Here is a 20569-nt window from a genome sequence, read left to right on the forward strand (position 1 = left end):
AAAGACGGTTCCACAGGAGAAACGTACTTTCAATTCTCTCCCAGCGTTAAGGTCGGGACAGTTCGCACCACCCTAACTCACATCGAGTTTCACTTTTACATTAATGGAAGCCAATTCCGCTACGAAGACGCGGAAGACATACGGGACGGCAATCGTTTCAATGGTGTCGCTCCGACCGCAAGTGGTGCAGACGTGTTGCCTGATGCATGTGGAAGACCACTCGGGCGGAGGCTTCAAGAGGGGAGAAAGCAGGCTTCCGCACTCGATGCACACGTGGGTCACCGAGCGATCGGAGCAGTGGAAAAGGCGGTCGTGCAGCAAGAAGGAGGCCCCGTGAGCCAGCAGAGCGTCCCGCTCCATCTCTCCAAAACGGATGCCGCCCTGAACGTTCCGCCCTCCGATGGGCTGGTTGGTGACTTTATCTCTGGCCCCGGTAGTCCTCACCTGGAACTTGTCAGAGACCATGTGCCTGAGGCGCTGGTAGTACACCACGCCGATGAAGATGTCCGCTTCGAGCTCCACTCCCGAGACGCCGCTGTACATTCGCTCCGTCCCGTAGAAGTTGTAGCCGGCGGCCTTCAGCAACTTGCCAAAGTATTCCAGCGCAGAGTTCTCCTCGGAAAACGTGAAGGGCGTGGCGTTGTGACAAAGCCCGTGCAGAGCAGCAGATTTGCCCGCCATGCTCTCAATTAACATGCCAATGGTCATTCGGGACGGAAAGCCGTGAGGGTTGAAGAGGATATCCGGCACCATTCCACTTTCGGTGAAGGGCATGTCCTCAGCCGGCCACAGTCTGCTCAGGATGCCTTTCTGTCCGTGACGGCTGGCAAATTTGTCCCCGATCGTTGGATTCCGGGGGACCCTCAGGGTGATGCACACACACCTGAATTTCCCAGTCCCTGTGTCGTTGCTGCATACTTTGATGCTATCCACAATGCAGATTTCCTTGTTCCTGGAGAAAAAGGGAAGAAAGGTTTGAATCGCCAACAGATTCTTCAGGAAAGTTGAATCTCCAATTTATTTGGAGATGATAGGGGAGGGGAACGTGTGAAGTATTCACCCAATACAAATACAGAATAAAATGAAGATGGAAACAAATGAAAGATCCTGCAAGGCCTTTATAAAAATAAAGAAAGCAAGAAAGGGAATGCTCTCAACCCAAACCTTAACACCCAGAGCAAATAGTCCCAAGGATTGTTGCCTAACTGCAACCATTAATAACCGTCATCGCAGTCAGGAGAGGAGAAGGACGGGTGAAGAACCTTATCAGGACCTGTCTCGTGGGCCAAATTTGGCAGGTAGGTGGGACTTTTTCCTGCAATCTTAAAAGGGAAGCCAGAGAAGGCTTGCAAAAGGCTTCACAATCTTCTAAAGAGCATTACATTTTCCCATCCATTAATTTCCACAAATGGGTTTGGCCGGGTTCTGTGGGTATGATTGACCCTATGACTCACCCCAGGCTATCCTGTGAGCATAGCTGCCTAAATGCACTGCAACAGAACTGCCCCCACCCAAAGCATTTTCCAGAGCAGTATTTCGGAGTGGGAAGGTTCCCAGGGAGTTCAACAGAGAACCTATAAAGCAGGGTGGGGAACCTATGGGCCTCCAGATGTTGCTTGGCTCCAACTTACATCAACCCCAGCCAGCCTAAGAATATATTAAAAAAAACAAACCATTGCTGGATCAGGTCAATGGCCCATCTAGTACAGCAACCTGTTCTTACACTGGCCCACTAGATGCCCAGGGGATGCCTGGAAGCAGGACTTAAGTACAACAGGAATCTCCCCACTTGGGAACCCTGGGAACTGGTATTCAGAAACACACTGTCTCTGATAGTGAAAGGAGAACATAGCCATTGTGGCTAGCAGCCATATCCTTCATGAATTTGTCAGCATGGCCAGTGGGATGGGATTTGTAGACCAGTAACACCTAGACAGCCGCAGGTTCACTAGTGTTTCAATACGCAGTTTTTACACACACACACACACACACACACACACACACATCCATCGTCTTATAGCAGCATTTTTGAACTCACTTGTGGTAGGTCACAAAGCTTTCCCCCGTGTTGAGATTCACATAACTATAGAAGGGGTCCCCATATTGAAGTCTGGCTCCAATGTGGGGCAAGCCGTCAGGATCCAGATTCTGCAAAGTTGTCAGCTTATCCTGACCAATCCCAAATACCAGATTATCCTCTCCCTTCTTGACTTTTTCCGCAAGGTCAATACGTTGCGTTTTGTAGATACTTCCATGTCCAAAGCCTCTCTCCCATGAAGCCTTGTTCAAGATCTAAAAATAACATGAAATAAAACCCCCACACAAATCAATGTCAAGTAAAAACCTGGCCTCTAAGGAAACTTGAAGATCTTTTTATCCCCAAATTCAGATGCTCTTAGCACTCTTGTTTAGGAACTGTTTGATCTACTACTGCTATTTTAATGTCATTCTTTGTTTTAAACCGTCATTTTAAAGTTCGAATTTTAACGCTGTATTGGTTTGTAATTAGCTGGGGGGGAGAGGGGTACACTCAAAAAGGCAAACTAGAAATCAGTTCAATCTAAGTAATAATAATGAGAATGTTATGAGTTTGGGGAGGGGGATTAGGCTGTATATACCTGAGTCCCTTTCCAATTCTGGGATCCAGCAAAGGTTAAAATCTAAAGGTGGATTCAGATTGTTGAAATAGCCAGATAAGCTTCCCTCCAAATATGGGTCATGATGGTAACAAAGGATGGGCTCACCTGCCTCAACTCCAGGTAGTTAGTTAGAAAAGACAAAGCCAAGCTGAGTTGTATGTATGCAAGCTAGAAGCTGGAGGAAGAAGCAGGCTGAAGCCTGTGAGGAAGAGACATGCCTGATTTCTGCTCACATCCAAGGCTATGGGGGGGAGTAAGACCCCCTTGGGGTGTTAATGCTGTAAACGCCTCCACTGTAGCATCAGGTTGTATATACATGTAAATAAACCATGTCTCCACTGTATCTCTTTCAAAGGAAGCACAAGCCCTGGGTAAACCCCTGGAACCTTGCACCCAAGAGATTGGGGTGATGTACAGCAGCACCTGAAGGACCAGATTCCCCACCCCTGCCTTAGGGAGAACCTCCTCCTCCTCTTCCTTATCCCCCCAACACCCAGTGAAATACGTATGTCCTCCCTTGTGAATGCTTGCCAGATGCATTCTCCAAGCTGCAAACGTTCCCTTTTCTGGCTGTTGGTATGTGTCAGGTCTGCGTTTGGTTGCTCACGAGTAAGCAGGCATGAGTCCGAACTGTCTTTTAACAGTTACAGGTAGGTAGCCGTGTTGGTCTGCCATAGTCCCCCCAAAAAATAAAAAATAAAAAAAAATTCTTCAAGTTGCACCTTAGAGACCAACCAAGTTTGTTCTTGGTATGAGCTTTCGTGTGCATGCACACTTCTTCAGCCACCAATATCTGAAGATATCTGAAGAAGTGTGCATGCACACGAAAGCTCATACCAAGAACAAACTTGGTTGGTCTCTAAGGTGCTACTGGAAGGAATTTTTTTATTTTATTTTGTCTTTTAACAGTTTTATTGTGCAAACTATTTACAGTGCAGAGTGATGAAAAACATGACCGTATCAGTCACTAGCAGGATCCGGGAGTGCCGGTTTCTGGCTATGAACCCAACGTAAGAATTTCGGCACCCCAAAGCACCGCCTCCCCTGTCTCCTTTTGACCCCTCTGCGCAACTGGGGTGACGGAAGTGGTGTGCTCCCCTCAGAGCGAAACTCACAAGGTGTGCTGGGGCTCTCCGCAGCATCTCCAAGCCCGTTTCACCTGGCTGCTTCCAGCTGGCCCCTCCCCACTGGAGGAGACACTCCTCTGCCCGCTGGAAGAGGTTTTGCTACTCAGAATGTGCAGAGGCTCCCGGTACACCTCCATCCCCAGCCCCGGGGCTTAGGGCAGTTCCCTGACAGTATGAGACTGGTACATTCTCTTCACTGAATGGTTAAATCCAGACCAAGAGAGTCAAGTTCCAAGTTAACATACACCTTGCGCCCTTTATTTGCTCTTTTCTTTTGCCAAATCATTTTTACTGATTTTCCAAATTTCCCTTCATTTTCACCCTAAAGTGATGGGATTAAGAAGGGAGAACAGTGTTAATTTGAACGTAAATTTCCTTTTTTAAAACCGAGGACTCACCATTGCATCTTCCATGTCGTAGCCAGTATAGGAGATCACGGCAACAACTGCATTTGTACCGACCGGGTAGGAGTCCATGTCGTAATGGTCATACATAGCCGGCCGCACCAGTGGGCTTTGAGGGGTCTGAAGTCGGTAGAGCTTATCGTCTGACCGGTATGGGAAGGTCAGAAGCGGGAAACCCATCGTCTGCTTGCCTGGAAGGACAAAAGAAACACACAGACACAGCAGACATCAGATGAAATAAACTCAAAGTCTTTCATGTCTTCCATAGGGAAAGACCAGAGCTCAAAGGAAGAAGGCAGGTTCTGCATGAAGGTCACAGGCTGGTTCCCTAGCAGGAAATGGGAATTACTTGTGCCTGAGACCCTGGAGAGCAACTGCCAGTCAGAGCAGACAATACTGGGCTAGATGACGAACTAGCCTGACCTCCTGTAAGGCGTCTCCCTGTATTTCCTAAGTATAAAAATAATACAGCACTTAAGGCATTCACTTCCATTTGTTTCCCTTTCTATTTCAAATCCTTATGTGGGGCAATCTATGTGCAATCTAAAGTTTTCAGCATCCTCAAGTCTCCATCTTCTGTTCCACTTAAAAGTTTTTACAAAATAGAAAATTCTTTCCAGTAGCACCTTAGAGACCAACTGACTTTGTTCTTGGTTTGAGCTTTCGTGTGCACACGAAAATTCTGGAAAGAATTTTCTATTTTTTTTTGACTATGGCAGATCAACACGGCTACCCACCTGTAACTTAAAGTTTTTAGTCCCTTTTTTCTGTTGTCTTTCAACAATTCCCATCAGCCCCAACACGCACAGCAACCCCTTCCACTAGTATAATCTGTTTAATTCCCCCCACAACCTGGTTCTTTAGCTGTCCCTCATTAACTATCAGTGTTGTGTGCGCCGTGACCACATTGTTCTCACTACATTGTTTTGGCGTCCCACCCAACTCCCCCCCCCCCGGAAAAAAACTGGTTTTGGGTTTTGTTTTGTTTTTTTGCAAACTTTGGCATTCCCTCAACAGATAGTTTGATGTGTGGATGGGAGCCAATTGGCTACATAAGAATCCATACTTGGAGAATGAGTTTCCTATGAACATTTTTGTTATTTTGTTTTATAGGAGTTACTTTCTGCACTTCACCATAAAATATAATACAGTGGCACCTCGGTTTTCGAACGTAATCCGTTCCGGAAGATCTTTCGACTTCCAAAACGTCTGGAAAACTGAAGCATGCATTTCCGGGAAGCATTTACATCCGGAAAACTCAATACGGAAGCATTCGAAAACCAAAATGTTCGACCTTCGAGACGTTTGAAAACCAAGGTACCACTGTACATGATTAAAAAGCAGTTAACATGATTTACATCAGAAGAAAAGGGTGGGTCCAGAAAATGCATCTCGAACTGTCCAAGGATTCCTTACCCATCTGACACTGGTACATATTTCTTGGACTCTGGTTGTGATCCGAGAAGGGAATAAAACTTGCCACCACACTTAATATGCTGTGGGGAAAGAGCTCCTGGTGTGTGGTCAGTCCCGGTTGAATTTCATCCTCAGACACAGCAATGTTCATGAAGACCTGGGGTAAGGGAAAGCCAGTTTATACCCTTTGCAGAAGCTCTCTTTGGGAGAACAGAGCAAACAAGCAAGCTGAACTATTTTCAACTTCTACTGAGTGGTCACCAAGTATGTTAAACACAAGCAAAGCTCTTAGGAAAGACTTTTACACAAATGGAAGTCACGATTCTTCAATACCGTATTATTAAGTCAACACACGCAATCAAAAGAGCGCTTTTTGGCACGATCTGCACCAGATTTTAACAGCCGTGGTAATGGTAGCTCATTTCCTTAAAACCTATTCCTGCTGGGAAGAGCATTTCATGAGATAAGGTGACTTGCCACACACAATAGTGGCATTAAAACATGCTCAGCAACACCAATGACGCCGACAATTGTGGTTGCAGAATTAGAAACAAGGAGATCCAGAGTAGATGGTCACAGATGCACAGGCAATACCCACTGGACTAACTTGTTAGCAACATCTCTTCATATCGACAACTTGTTAATAATATTTTTAAGTAGTTGCACAATCCAAAATTGCACAGAAAAGTGCAAGACTATAGAAACATAGGAAGATAATTGAACCTGGGACCTTCTGCATGCAAAACACATCCCAGTGTGGTGTAGTGGTTAAGAGCGGTAAACTCATAATCTGGTGAACCGGGTTCGCATCTCCACTCCTCCACATGCAGCTGCTGGGTGACCTTGGGCTAGGTCACACTTCTCTGAAGTCTCTCAGCCCCACTCGCCTCACAGAGTGTTTGTTGTGGGGGAGGAAGAGAAAGGAGAATGTTAGCCGCTTTGAGACTCCTTCGGGTAGTGATAAAGCGGGATATCAAATCCAAACTCCTCCTCCTCCTTTTCTTCTTCTTCTCTGAGCTACAGCCCTTCCCCGATATGAATCCAATGACCTCCCATTTCCCTTCCAATTCTACTCACAGTAACAGCAGCAGAAGGGATTCAACTACCCAGTTAGGATACTATTGTTCAAATACACTAAAACGATTCCCAAGATCACTGCTGCATAATCAACATGTACCTGCTCCATTGTGCCAATTAATTCTTCTTTTCCCAGGGCCAAATTTTGCACGGGACGCATCATCCTACAAGGGGTGGTGAAAATGAAGAGTCCTGGGTAAAGGCTAGGCTTTCCTGTCATTGGGACAAGGACCACCTCTGTCCAAACGGGAATCTTCTTTTCTTGCATTGCCTATTGGCATAAATTAAAGAAGCGTCCATTTTATGTCCTTCAACAAAAGCAAGAGCAATGCAGAAATCTCTCTCCCGATCCACAGAGGCAAAGTGAAAAACAAAACACAGTATTCAAACGGAGGCAGGTATTTATACAACAATAACTCATCTTTATCTCTTCACCCTTTTAATTCTGTAGGATAAACATAGCTACAGGCAGCTGGATCATCAAAATGCTGCAAGAAGTCCAAGAGCCTGCAGACTTTCAAGTACAGTAGAGATGCACACTGCAGCACAAACAAGACTAACCTTGAAGTGCCTGAGTGTCTCCACAAGACCAGGAGCCTGATCCTTCTCTATCCAGCCTACTGGGGAGCCGTCTAATGAAACTGGGTAGCATTCAGAGTACGGCTGGCTTGGCACAGCATCAACTGGAGTGACACCTACAGAAAGTTGCACAGCAATATATGATGCATCAATGTCAACGACTGCAAGCATCCTTCAAAAGGCGAACAGATGTTAACATTTTACTAGCGGCTACACAAAATTTGCAGCGAAGCTTCGTTGCAACTGACAAGCCTCTCTAGGTGGTTTGAAACGTACAAACCTGTAATTTCTCTAGGTTTTGTTTCTTTTAACTGATATGCCAGGAAGGATTTGTGGCTCATTTTGAAAACAGGGTGGGGCACTGACTAAACAGTGTTTTATTTGAAGCAGGGAGATCATGCTTCAGGTTCCTGGTTCAGCCAAAAACACAGGAAGTGAGATGACTCTTTATTTGCATTCTAAAACTGTTGCAGAAATACACACCAGTAATGCAGCCCAAGAGCTTATTGTTGAAAGTGATTGATCAGGTTTAAGATTTCAGGGGGGAAAGACCAAGCCTGATCACACTCTGTGGCCAGCAAACATATGATTTAGCACAGTAGTTCAAGATATGATCTTGCCTTGTACTGACTCAGTCCATTGTGGCACATCTAGCTTAGTATGGTCTCCCTGGCTGCAGCTATTCAAGATCAGATGCAGAGGTCTTTCCAGCAGCTGCAGTCTGATCCTCTTAACTGAAAATGCCTGGGATTGAGCACGGGGTCATCTGCTTGCTCAGCATGCAGCTTACCAAAGAGCTGCAGCCCTCAGCTTCCATGATTTCAATTTTTTTGACGACTATCTTCACATGCCCTTGTCTGCTAAGGGTCTTCTGCATTCTGCCAAAAAAACACCTCCCATACACTACAGAGGCTTCTGGGGCATAGCTGTGGGGCTACTGCACATGCTCAGTACTCAGTGGGCACTGGCTAGGCCTGCTGGCCCTCACCACTGTCCAGCACAACTTGAGGGGGTACTCCAGACACTCTTGTGACTGCAGACTGCAAGGAAAGATCAGCAGTCTAGAAAAGTGCTGCTCAAGGAAGTGTATCTGCCATAAACGATCTTCTCACTGACAAACCCAGACACTGACAAACCTAGCATATCAGTTAAAAAAAAAACCTAGAGAAATTACAGGTTTGTAAGTTTCAAACCACCTAGAGAGGCTCGTCAGTTGCAACGAAGAGCTGTTCGACAGTGGAATTTGCTGCCAAGGAGTGTGGTGGAGTCTCCTTCTTTGGAGATCTTTAAGCAGAAGCTTGACAGCCATATGTCAGGAATGCTTTGATGGTGTTTCCTGCTTGGCAGGGGGTTGGACTGGATGGCCCTTGTGGTCTCTTCCAACTCTATGATTCTATGTTTCCAAGGAATCCCAAGATTCCCCAGAACCCAATTTGAAACCCACTACTTTGCAACCATCTCTGTGGGCATATTAATTACAGCTCAGTGGAAAGGGCAACCCTACAATCTGAGACTTGCTTTCCCCTGAAAGCGTTTCTTATAGATCAAATTGATCCATTCTTACCCAAAGAGCAAAGCAAGGATGGCAGGGAGTGTGTGTACGATGTCTGTGTTACTATTTCACATGGGGCTGTCATGTGATTCATCAGACCGCACGGTTCTCCATCGGGCGTGTGGACAGGACAAAGGAAGCCCCAGGACTCCGGCAGCAGCTTGCGCACAGTGGTTGTTCTCATCTTGAGAAAATCAGCCCCTCTGTGCACACAGCGGAAATGGGAGAGGTAGCGGATGAAGTTCAGCTTGTCTGCTACCACACAGAGACCGGAGCTTTGCAGCATGCCCAGACCTTGGAAGAAGAGATTGGGGGGGGGGGGGGAGAGAAATAGGAAGCAGGGAAAAAAAGCTTTGATCCAAGATTTATTTTGCAAGAACAATTGCTTGGTAGCCTTAGCGGTTTTAACAGCACCACCACCACATGTGCTGAGTTGTGCGATGCATGTCAAATATTCAACTACATCAGCACCTGAACATCGCAGTGAACAGAGTAGGCATTTGTTAGGACTTCGCATTTAAAAAAAATAGGGGTGGTAAAACACAAGGGGTCAGGATTTAAGAGGGGTGTGGACCAAGTAACAGCTTCTGAGCCTGCAGCAAGGAATTGCTCTAGGAATCTAAGGCATAATGACTACAAACAGATTGGCCAATCACCCGTAATACATGCCCTTGTAGGTACCTATGGATTTGGTTTAAAGTCACTGAGCATTGACATCAGGGGACCCTAGTGCTGCAATTCTATACAGGCGTACCTAGAAGGGTTTCCCCTATCCAACTCAACTGGGGCTTCAATGTCTGTGCAAAATTGTGCTGTAGGTCTCTGACATTTTTACCTGTCTTAGAGCGCAGGTTGCCAGTAGCAAGGAGATACTCAAGCATCCTTGTAATATCTGCCCCCATGCCAAGAATCTTAATCATGTTTTCTGCATTAATCGTCATAGCTGACTTCTGAGCTTTCTTGTCCAAGGCTATTTTCACAGACTGCAACCAAGTTTCCATCTTCTCCTGTGATATAGAATAAGAAGAACAAACAAGAAAAAAAGACTTCAACAACTAACACAATGCACTTCTATACAAATTGGCCACATGACGAACACAAGGACAGAGGTGAAAGTCGCCGTTGGAACTAGGCCTCTCTCAAATTGCCTCCCGATTCATCACAACCGAGCTCCTATTATGTACATCTGCGTTGGAATTTCTACATTGCAAAATGTGTCACACAGAATCAACCACCGGTGCAGATTTCAATGCTCTGGCCAAATATACAGACACTAGAGGTGAGTAGAGATACCCAGCTTAATAAGCAGGGGAATCAACCAAAGCTGCAGCCGACAGCAATTTAGCCCCCCTGACTTGGTTGAGAGGCAGTTATCAAACCAACCCACAATTTGTTGCGACATGAACACGCTTGTGTTCTGCAACCCCCTCCTTGGCTCACGGCAGAAGTCTGTCATTTTAACTGAACCTGCAAAGATGACTAGTCCCTTGTAGTCCTTGCAATGGAGAATTGGGGGGGATCTCGGTTTGCAGGGCAAGAACAAGCCACGGTTACAAATATGGAAAACTATGGTTTAGCTGGAGTTGTAGTGTACACAGGTCTGAGAACCCTTAGAAACTTATTCATGTCGTGCCAAACCATAGCTCCATGTTACCCCTCAACCTTGCACATTGGGATACTGCTGACATTTCCACTGAAGTGCTTTCAGATATGCAATACGTTTTCCTGCATCTGAGCTCAAATCTGACCTGTAAGAGGTATAGTACATATCTGTGAGAAATCAGTGAGAGGCAGGGCAACTGGAGAATAATTTTCCTTCTCCAGTTTTGTCACAAAAAACCAGAACCTCAGCTCTCCCGCCAAACACAAAACTTCCTGGCACAAATAACTCCATATAATAAGAACAGTTTTTCCTTGTGATCATTTTATCCAGGGGAAGCAATTTCCTATTCTACTATTTTCAGCAGTGGCTCCTTAGTATTAGAATGACCTCCCCAATGAAACCTGCTTGGCACTTACTTTAATCTCTTTCTGATGCCATGCAAAGACCTTTTTATTTTCCCCCAGGCCTTTGAAATTACATGCTGGGCTATACCAGAAGTTGTCAACATGGCACCCTTCTAGTGTTGTGCACTACATCTTCCATCATCCCAGGCTATTGGCCAGGCCGGCTGGCGCTGATGCAAGTTGTAGTCCACATAATCTTGAGATAACCACATTGGCTAATACATTTAATTTTGTTGGTTTAAACCCCGTAAGCTGCACAGAGGACTTCAGTGATGGGACAGCCTATAAATGACATAAAATACACAAAATAAATGAAGTCTGTGGGAACCACAAGATGCTTGATGTGACCTGGAAAGCTGTTGCCTGTGTCTCGCGGTACACAGGCAAAAGATACCAAGATTTCTGGCAACTATTAAAGAGCTTGTTTCTGGCTATCTATAGGGGAATGGAGAATAAACTCTCAGGGTAGTACCTTTAAAAACATGAGGTAAAGTTGTCCCGAGGTGAGCACCTCTTGATTCATTAAACTGTCAGGATTATCCTCCATGCAGCCTTCTTTGGCTAAAGTAAAGAGTTTTCGAGTCATGAAGCAAAGCAGGTAGAACTTCTCAACTTTGTTATTCAGGTGTATGCAGATGCATTTGCTGTGGGAGCAACACAAAGTTTTGTGATAATTAACTTTTTTGTTTATCTGAGCATCACTCCAAAACTTAAAACATGGCAGTGATTTTAGCCCAATGTTATCTTTGCAACTTGCCTTTGGTACTTTCAACCTTACAAATGCAAATCAGCCTAGGATTTCACAGTGGTGGTGACCTTACCTCAGTTTTGGTAAAGGACCTATTTCACTGGAAGAAAATTAAGTCTTCCGTTGGGGCGGGACAGAATAGCTTTTCGGGGGTAATTGTTATTCATGCAATGAACTGTAACTTCCAACCCCCAAGAAACAGTCAAGACTTCCAACCCCCAAGAAACAGTCAAGGCTTGCTCACACATTACACTGAACACAGGTACAAACAAGCTGCTTCTATACACATAGAAGCGTTTGTGTGAAAGAGTGTACACTCTTTGGGGTTGTGCAACTATTGTGTACGCATACTGCACATCCACTGAACATTAGATTTGAATAACTGCACAAGGCTGCATCCTATTGCACAAGTGGAATGGAACTTCCCCTCCCTCTCATCTCAGGAGGCAGTGCAGGGGCAGCAGAGGGAGGGGGCAGTTCAACTGCTCTTGCGGAAGTCATTCCACTGACATAGTGTCTTGTTGGTTTCAACCTTAAATATTTCGGAACGTGCCTCCAGGTTGCACCAGTCTGATTTGAAACCAGTCAAAGACTGGGTTTGTATTTCAAAAGGAAGATCGAAGTTAAGGTAAAGGTAAAGGGACCCCTGACCATTAGGTCCAGTCGCGGATGACTCGGGCTGCGACGCTCATCTCGCGTTACTGGCCGAGGGAGCCGGTGTACAGTCATGTGGCCATCATGACTAAGCCGCTTCTGGTGAAGCAGAGCAGCACATGGAAACGCCGTTTACCTTCCCGCCGGAGTGGTACCTATTTATCTACAAGCACTTTGATGTGCTTTTGAACTGCTAGGTGGGCAGGAGCTTGGACCGAGCAACGGGAGCTCACCCCATCGCGGGGATTCAAACCGCCGACCTTCTGATCAGCAAGCCCTAGGCTCTGTGGTTTAACCCACAGCGCCACCACATCTGCCTAAATACATACTCAAGAAGGAACTCTCCAACTTGTTCACTGCTGTGCCAATCAGGAAGGTTGAATTTCACTCTGAAGCGCTGCCCCAGGAAGATGAGGACTTGTTTCTGTGTCATGCAGCCATCCTCTGCTACCAGCCGCAGCATCTGAGACATACAGTTCTTATAGAAAGTATCCTCTTCTTTTCCTTTAATCAACTCCTGAAAAATCTGGAAATCTGAGAAACTAACTAATGCCTGGAGCAGAGAAAGAAAAGGTTTGAAGAAATTAGTTTGGGGGGGGGGGAACGGACACATTAGGCAGGTATCACTAAAAGCATCATGATTTTAAAAGCCTGCGATTCTGTATATAGCCTGCTAACATATATACTGGGGGCAAGCAGCCTTTTTCTTCTTATGTTTTCCCATTTTCCCAACATGTCCCTGGAATGTGGGGACAGGGAGGAATGAGGTGAACTATACTATATATATCTATAGCTATATTCTTGCCCATGTTCAAACAGGGCAAAAGGTTTGCCTCCAAGCCAGAATTGGAAGCTCAGGTTTTGCTCAATTTGGACACCACAACAAAATATGATTTAGGAAAGAAGGGAGGGGTGCAAGTGGAGGAAAAGGTTTGCAAGTTTAAAGTCCGTTCATGAAAATCATGGCTCGACTGTTAGGTTTAATCTAAGCTGGTGACAGGCTTGTAAATAGCCACTTGCCTACCTCAACCTGCCTTGAGTAGAAATGGACTCTAGGCATCCAAGCACAGAAAGACTCTGTCAACTGGACGAGTGTCTTCACTTTCCTTTCAGGCTACTGACATACCAAAAATGGCTTACTCTAGTGTGTGAAAGCAGGTGGGTTATTAACTTTGAGCGACTTATTTGCAATTGTACGTCTCGTGGTTCTTGGAAAAGTAGTGTGTAAAATATAACAGGGATCCTACAGACAGAGCACAGCTGCAGTACCTTCAGTACAAATCCGAGTGGAAGAAAGAACAGCTCTTTTTGATGAATGAAGTTCAGCATCACTGTGCCATTTTCAAGGTAGTGAAGGGTCATGTTAACGGCTGTGTGTTCATCTCTAACGCAGTGTATTGAGACACCTAGCACCATCCAAAGGAAGCAAATCGTAGCATCATTTACTTCAGATTTATATACCAATTAATAAACAAACAAACCTCTAAGAGTTACTGTGTCATTTTGTCATCTAAAACAGGCACGTCCAACCAGTATATCGCAATCTACCGGTAGATCCCCAGCCGATCCTGGTAGGTCGCGGGATCCTTATCGTATACAAAAAGTTATGGGGGGAAAGCTAAAAAACTGTGCAATCCCCAAAAAGCTCAACAACCCCTGGGCAATCCACCCACCCCATGCACACTCCTCCTCCCTCCAATGTCAATGGGTCGATCGCTGCCAGCTTTTTTATATACTGGGAGTAGATCACAGTCTCTTGGGAGTTGGACATGCCTCCAGCATGATTACTGTTATAAGCAAAAGAGGAAATAAAGCAGTTTACCTAATATTCAACCCTAGCAATCACCAAAGACAGGACATTCATTTGCACCTCTGTACTAACATTATACAGTCAAAACTACCAATTCCATCAAGCCTCGTAGAATTCAGCAGTGCTTAGTGCTTTTGGTGGTTAGCTTGTTAATGTTAATATTGTTTTGTGGATTATGAGTGCTGTTAATACTTTGTGGATTTTATAATACAATTTTTCTTGTGGTCGTGCTGTTTGGCATATTTTTTAAAGTTGATTTGTTAATAGTGTTTTATAGAAGGTGGTTGTTTTCCTGACGATTTGTAATTGTTTTACTGGCAATTTGTTAATGATTTTATATGATTTATGTTGCAATTGTGATGCTCTACTATGTTATTATTTATTGTTACGTAAGCCGCTTTGTGACTCATGTGAGTAAAAGCAGCATAGAAATATAATAAATGAAAATGAAGTCTAGCATAGTTTATTTTGGTTGGAAGGCTCTCTAAGACAAGAGCAAGGAGTCTGATTTGGCCAGCACACAGCAGGTGATTGATGGGGCATAGGAATCTGCCTTATACTGAGCCAGACCATTGGTCCATCTGGCTCAGCATTGTCTATGCTGACTGACGATGGATCTCCAGGATTCAGACAGCAAGCCCTACCAGGAGATGCCAGAGATTGAATCTGGGACCTTATGTATGTGAAACAGAGGCTCTACTATTCAGCTATGGTCCTTCAAGCTTTGAATTGCAGAGGGTTGGACTAGATGATCCTCAGGGTCCTCTACAATTCTATGAAATGTCAAGGCACGGGTGCTCGAAGTGCACCTGACTCTTCCCTTACAGCTGCAGCTTCCAATTCTTTTCTTACCTTTCTTGACCTGAACTTCCTTGTGCCTGATGGCATATGGCATCAGGTGAAGGAAAGGTGGCTGTGATCCACTCTAAACAGTCTGGGGGACCCTCATCATCTGATTAATTTTTATTTTTAATGCAGGATTATTTTAAAGTTGTTTTACGAAGAACAACATTACCATATTGTGTGTAGCCTGGACCTCTGGATTTCCATTTTGGTTTAATCATTGCAAGGGGAAAGTTGCGCCTTGTCATAATCACCATCCTGATCACCTTTTCTATACCGTTAACAATGAAATAGCCTCCCATTTCCTGCCAAAAAGTGAAAAAAGGCAGTTAACAGAGCTGCAAGATTCAATTGGTTGATCCACTAAGACTTCAGTGCATTAATCAACAAAGGCAGATTTTATTAGGTCTGGAAGCGGAGGGTACACTTACTCATTTTTTAATATCGTTTTCGTTGCAAAGAACAATCAAAATTTTAGTAAGAGGAAATTTAATTTCAACATAATCTAGTTTACTTTCTTTATTCATCAAGGTATTTGTAGCCTGCGTTTTCCATTCCATTTAGGGAAGTTATCAACTTTAACTTTAAAATGATTACATTTTAAAAAACAAACTACAACCACCGTACAAAGCTTAATATTAATACAGTGGTACCCTCAGCTTCAGGTTACAGACGCTTCAGATTACAGACTCCGCTAACCCAGAAATAGTACCTTGGGTTAAGAACTTTGCTTCAGGATGAGAACAGAAACCGGGGGGTGGCGGCACGGCAGCAGCGGGAGGCCCCATTGGCTAAAGTGGAACCTCAGGTTAACAACAGTTTCAGGTTAAGAACGGACCTCCAGAACGAATTAAGATCTTAACCCGAGGTACCACTGTAATAGGACCTAGGAGTCCTACGTCCTCACAGATGTCAATGGATCCTTTTCTCCAGAGGGAGAGAAAACAACCTTGGTACAAATCACTTTTGAAATGGATGTGGTGAATCTCACTCCAAGCAATGCAACATTCACTTTCTTTTGCTTCATATATAAAAGGAGGGGTTGTAGCTCAGTGGTTAAAGCATCTGATTTACATGCAGAAGGTCAATCCCTGTCATCTCCAGGTAGGTTTAGGGAGAGACTCCCAATCTGAAACCCCATACAGCTGTTGATAGCTGGGGTGGACAATAGGGAGCTGGGTGGGCCAATGGTATGACTCAGTATAAGGCGGCTTCCTACGTAGAAAGGCAAATCAATAAAATCCAGCAATACCTCTTCCTCCTCATGGTGTTTGATGAGCTCTTTGGGAGAGAGACCGTGGAGATTGCAAAGTTTGGACTTCACCATAATTGGAGCATTTCCGAGGGACTGTTTTATAATCCCTTTAGGGATGCCATTCAGTGCCCAGCTGATATCAGCCTATATGGGAGGGGAAAAGAATGATTTGAGAAAAACAGATCTATATTATCTAAATCACTGAAAATGTAGAAGACTCTCCTCTCAAAGAAATAGCTACAATGCAAGTTATCTTACAAAGGCAAAAAAAAAAAAATGTGCCTAGAGAAAAACTATCAGCAGTGTGCTTACTTATTAGGTCAAATTTGTAACATGTCCTTTCTCCCCAAAGGGAATGCAGGGCACCTGAGAACAATAAAACTCCTATTCATGAAAGCAATTAGAACATCCACAGCAATTAAGAGCATCCACAGTAGGAGACAAAAGTGTTCCTGAACTACGTTACAAAGGCCTGGGTAATTTTTTTTTATCAACATCCCACCTGCATGATCCATTTTCCTTGGTGCAGGGGTGAGTTCCTTAACTGGGACACAATCACTGAGAATTCCCTTTCTTAGGCTGCGATCCTCCTTACTGCTCCAACTGATGGGCAGGACCTCAAGCAGGGCCTCTCCCTCAGATTGCAAATTTCAGGCCAGAAGTTACTGGTAAAGACGTTCCTTCAAGATCTTGGGTCCCAAGTAACATAGGGCTTTGTGCACTAGTAGAAACCCCTTGAATAGGGTCTGGATGCTCATAGGGAGCCAATTTTCTTTCTGAAACCCTGGAGAGCAGCTGCCAGCTTCTGTAGACCAACAGTAGCCAACATGGTCCCTTCCAGATGTTGTTGGACTACAATTCCCACTATCCTTGACCACTGGCCATCTTGGCTGGGGCTGATGGAAACCGCAGTCCAACAGCTTATGGAGGGCATCGCATTGACAATCTATGGTGTAAACAAGCTAGATGAATCAATAGCCTGCCATGGTATAAGGCATCTCCCTACAATGTCTAGTTAGATTTCAAGTGTGAATCCATCAGATTTTCTTAAAGACCAGAGTGTGGTCCAGTACAAATGGAGCACTGCCTGTTTTTTCTAATCACAATCAAACTATATTAATGCTTAACTTGTAGCCTCGCACCCTCTCTTCCCACCTCTCCGCTTGACACAAACCATGGGTTGGCTTACATGAGCAAACCCACCTATCACCATGCTTGCAAACTGTTCTTAATGGAAGAAAGTGGTAGCTGACAAATTATTAGGAGTTGTAACACCCACATGCTGTCTTAACAGTTCACCTTATATGCCAGCTGGGAGTGTATAAATCTCCAAAACATTGTAGTGCCAGGCCTCTCTACACACCTTGGATTTCTAAAGTTCACATGATTCCACCACACTCCTTTCCACATCATTCCTTTACATTTGTTACTTACAGTTATTTTTCCACGGTAGGTGCTTCTGCGCCCCCTGCATTCTGCTGGGTAAACTTTAAGCTCGTTACATATACTTCCTTTTGGTACCATAGGAGGGTTGATGGTGGCCCCCACAATGGCCAAAGTGATCCGATCATTCTTGTAAAGAAATTCCAAAGGTGGAATGGCCTTTAAAAAGTGAAAGAAAAAAGAAAACCCACAGGTTATCACAGCTCACCACCAAATCCACTGCTGGTCATCATGACTGTATACAGTACTATCTCTCCAGGATCCGAGGCAGCAAACCTCTGAGAAATAGCTCTTTTCCTTACCTGCTCACTTCTTTGTGACTTTTTAGTTGGCCCAAATAAAGGCACTACATGTTTTTTTTTTAACCCAAAAATCCCTCCTACCCTTTAAGTATTAATATTATTATTCATTTCTATACTGGCTAATGTGGTGTAGTGGTTAAGAGCGCTAAACTCGTAATCTGGTGAACCGGGTTCGCGTCCCCGCTCCTCCACATGCAGCTGCTGGATGACCTTGGGCTAGTCACACTTCTCTGAAGTCTCTCAGCCCCACTCACCTCACAGAGTGTTTGTTGTGGGGGAGGAAGGGAAAGGAGAATGTTAGCCACTTTGAGACTCCTTCATGTAGTGATAAAGCAGGATATCAAATCCAAACTCTTCTATTGATATTAAGCAGACATCTTTACTGTATTTCCCCTCTCTATCTGCTGAATGTATTCTTACTTAGATGTGCCTTAGCCAGATGTCTTGAAAGCCTGAATGAGTTTTGATTTGCTTTAGTCTACACTATGCTGGTTTTAACCTTTTGGTATGTTTCAAAACACAGCCGTTCATTTTTTTAAGCAATGGTTTTACCTTCTTTGCAAACTGCTCTGAAGGTTCTTTCCTCTCTACAATTCATAAAATCTCATGAAATAACCAATCAAATGCCAACTGCCACCTCCTTTCCACAGTACCATTTATTCTTTGTGAAATACATTTCTGAGGAAATTACATTACAAATACTAACAGAACCCCATTAATAATAATAATAATAATAATAAAATATCAACTGACTTCCCTCGCATCCCCTTTTCTTACAATAATGGTAATAATGTTGTTTTGTTGTTGTTATTAATTTCATTTCATTTCTGTACCGCTTTATATTTTTAATAAAATAAATCTAAGCTGTGTACAACCTACATTTAAAACAATCAAATAAAACCATCCAGAATGAAACATTACTTAAGAAAGTCCAATAAAGCTTTATTATTATTATTATTATTATTATTATTATTTAAATATCAACTGACTTCCCTCGCATCCCCTTTTCCTGTTCTACTACAACTGTACTACTACTACTACTTGTAATATTATACTCGCTTCCTTTCCTTGACTCCCCCCCCCCCCGCCGGCTCCCTCCCCTCCTCTGGCCCCTCCGGCTCCACCTGCACGGCCCGCTGCAGCCCTTCTCCCACGGCGTAGTTGAAGGACTCGGTGTGCGCCCGCGCCACGTCCTGCAGGGCCGGCGTCTGGCGCTCCTTGGGCAGCCCGTAGCCCGTCGCCGTGAGGTTCCTGAGGCTGGGGCCGCTGGGCAAAGCCCGCCACTTGCACGCGCTGTCGCCCATGCTTCTCCCTCGGCAGCCGCAGGACACCGCCTCCGCCAGAAAGACACTTCATGTTCCGTCACTTCCGTCCCGCTGCTCGCTGGGAGCTGTAGTTCTTCCTCCTTCGCCTCGGCGTTCTAACGGCGGCACTGAAAGGGAAGGCATACAGCTCCCTGAGCGCATTGCGGCCACTTTACCTCCGGGCAGTATTTAATCCGCAGAGATAGAAATATGTAGAGCAATACTACACCACAAACCCTTTTCTGGAAAACGTGATCTGTTTAAGTGCAAGTTTTATACGCCTAAGGGTGTCACAGTTGCCATAGCCAATTTCTAGGGAGGAGCAACGACCCAGCAGATGATTTAAATTGTCACCATATTCAACGCAGCGTGTCACCTCTGTTTATTTTATTACTGCCGTATTCATTCCCAATCTCCCCCTCCCTCCACCCCGCTTTCTACTGAGCGCGTACAGCTTGTGAGCGCCGCCTAAAGGTTGGGAGAGGGTAGTTCTTTGGAGGGGAGGGTTTGCTCCTCTGATGGCTCTACTTTTCCATCCACGGGCGGGACATCCGGGCCGCCGCTAGCGTTAGCCAGGGCGAGGCAGCTATTTTAAGGGTGCAGTAACAGATTTGTCATTTATAGCTGCTGCAGTTTGTACTCTCAGCGAGAGAATGTGGTGGGATTTTCTGCCTCGGGTGCCATAATAATCTGGCCAGTTTTGGGTAATTTGTGCCCCTTGATGATTTGGGTGTGCAAAACATTTCCTGTTTTTGCATCAGGCAGAAAAATATTTTGGGCCAGTCCCGCATGTTGTCTGTGCTAGGATAAAGGCAGGAAAAGGGAAGAGACAGGAAAAGGGAAGAGACTTTTATGGGGAATGGGGTGTACTTCAACCCACAATTTCATCTGAAATGAAATTTATTTGAAGTCCAACCATGATGACCATGTTCTACACACGGGTGGTGCTGTGGTCTGAACCACTGAGCCTCTTGGGCTTGCCAATCAGGTGGTCAGCGGTTCGACTCCCCGCGACGGGGTGATCTCCCTTTGCTCTGTCCCAGCTTCTGCCAACCTAGCTGTTTGAAAACACACCAGAGCAAGTAGATAAATAGGTACCGCTACTGCGAGAAGGTAAACGGCGTTTCTGTGTGCTCTGGTTTCTGTCAGTGTCCTGCCAGAAGCAGTTTAGTCACGCTGGTCACATGACCTGGAAATCTGTCTGTGGACCTTGGCCTGAAAGTGAGATGAGCGCAGCAACCCCATAGTCGCCTTTGACTGGACTTAACCCTCCAGGGGTCCTTTACCTTTACCTTTTACTGTACTTCTGCTGCTGGAGGCAATAGGTGGTATTCGACTAACTTTCACTCAGACCCATTGAAATGAATGAACATGACTAAGTTACGTCCGTTGATTTCAGTGGGTCTATC

General features: G+C 44.9%; 1 protein-coding gene across 2 annotated transcripts; it reads right to left on the reverse strand.

Annotated features, from left to right (window-relative positions):
• POLR1B (RNA polymerase I subunit B) lies at positions 1-19205 on the reverse strand. 2 transcript variants are annotated; one of them, XM_033144971.1, is made up of 15 exons: positions 18981-19205; positions 17546-17713; positions 16109-16255; positions 15029-15161; positions 13473-13609; positions 12533-12756; positions 11274-11445; positions 9630-9801; positions 8807-9088; positions 7225-7358; positions 6764-6934; positions 5587-5743; positions 4165-4361; positions 2039-2292; positions 1-952 (listed from the first exon to the last, which is right to left on the reverse strand). In XM_033144971.1, the coding sequence occupies exons 1-15, from the start codon at positions 19158-19160 to the stop codon at positions 73-75; spliced, it is 3408 nt and encodes a 1135-aa protein (XP_033000862.1). In that variant the 5' UTR covers positions 19161-19205; the 3' UTR covers positions 1-72. The 2 variants fall into 2 exon arrangements, with proteins under 2 accessions (XP_033000862.1, XP_033000863.1); XM_033144972.1 differs by lacking the exons at positions 15029-15161; positions 17546-17713; positions 18981-19205 and having other exon boundaries at positions 16109-16212.
• Between the last annotated feature and the right edge of the window lie 1364 nt (positions 19206-20569).

This window comes from Lacerta agilis, chromosome 3, assembly GCF_009819535.1.
Source record: "Lacerta agilis isolate rLacAgi1 chromosome 3, rLacAgi1.pri, whole genome shotgun sequence".
NCBI classification, from domain to species: Eukaryota; Metazoa; Chordata; class Lepidosauria; order Squamata; family Lacertidae; genus Lacerta; species Lacerta agilis.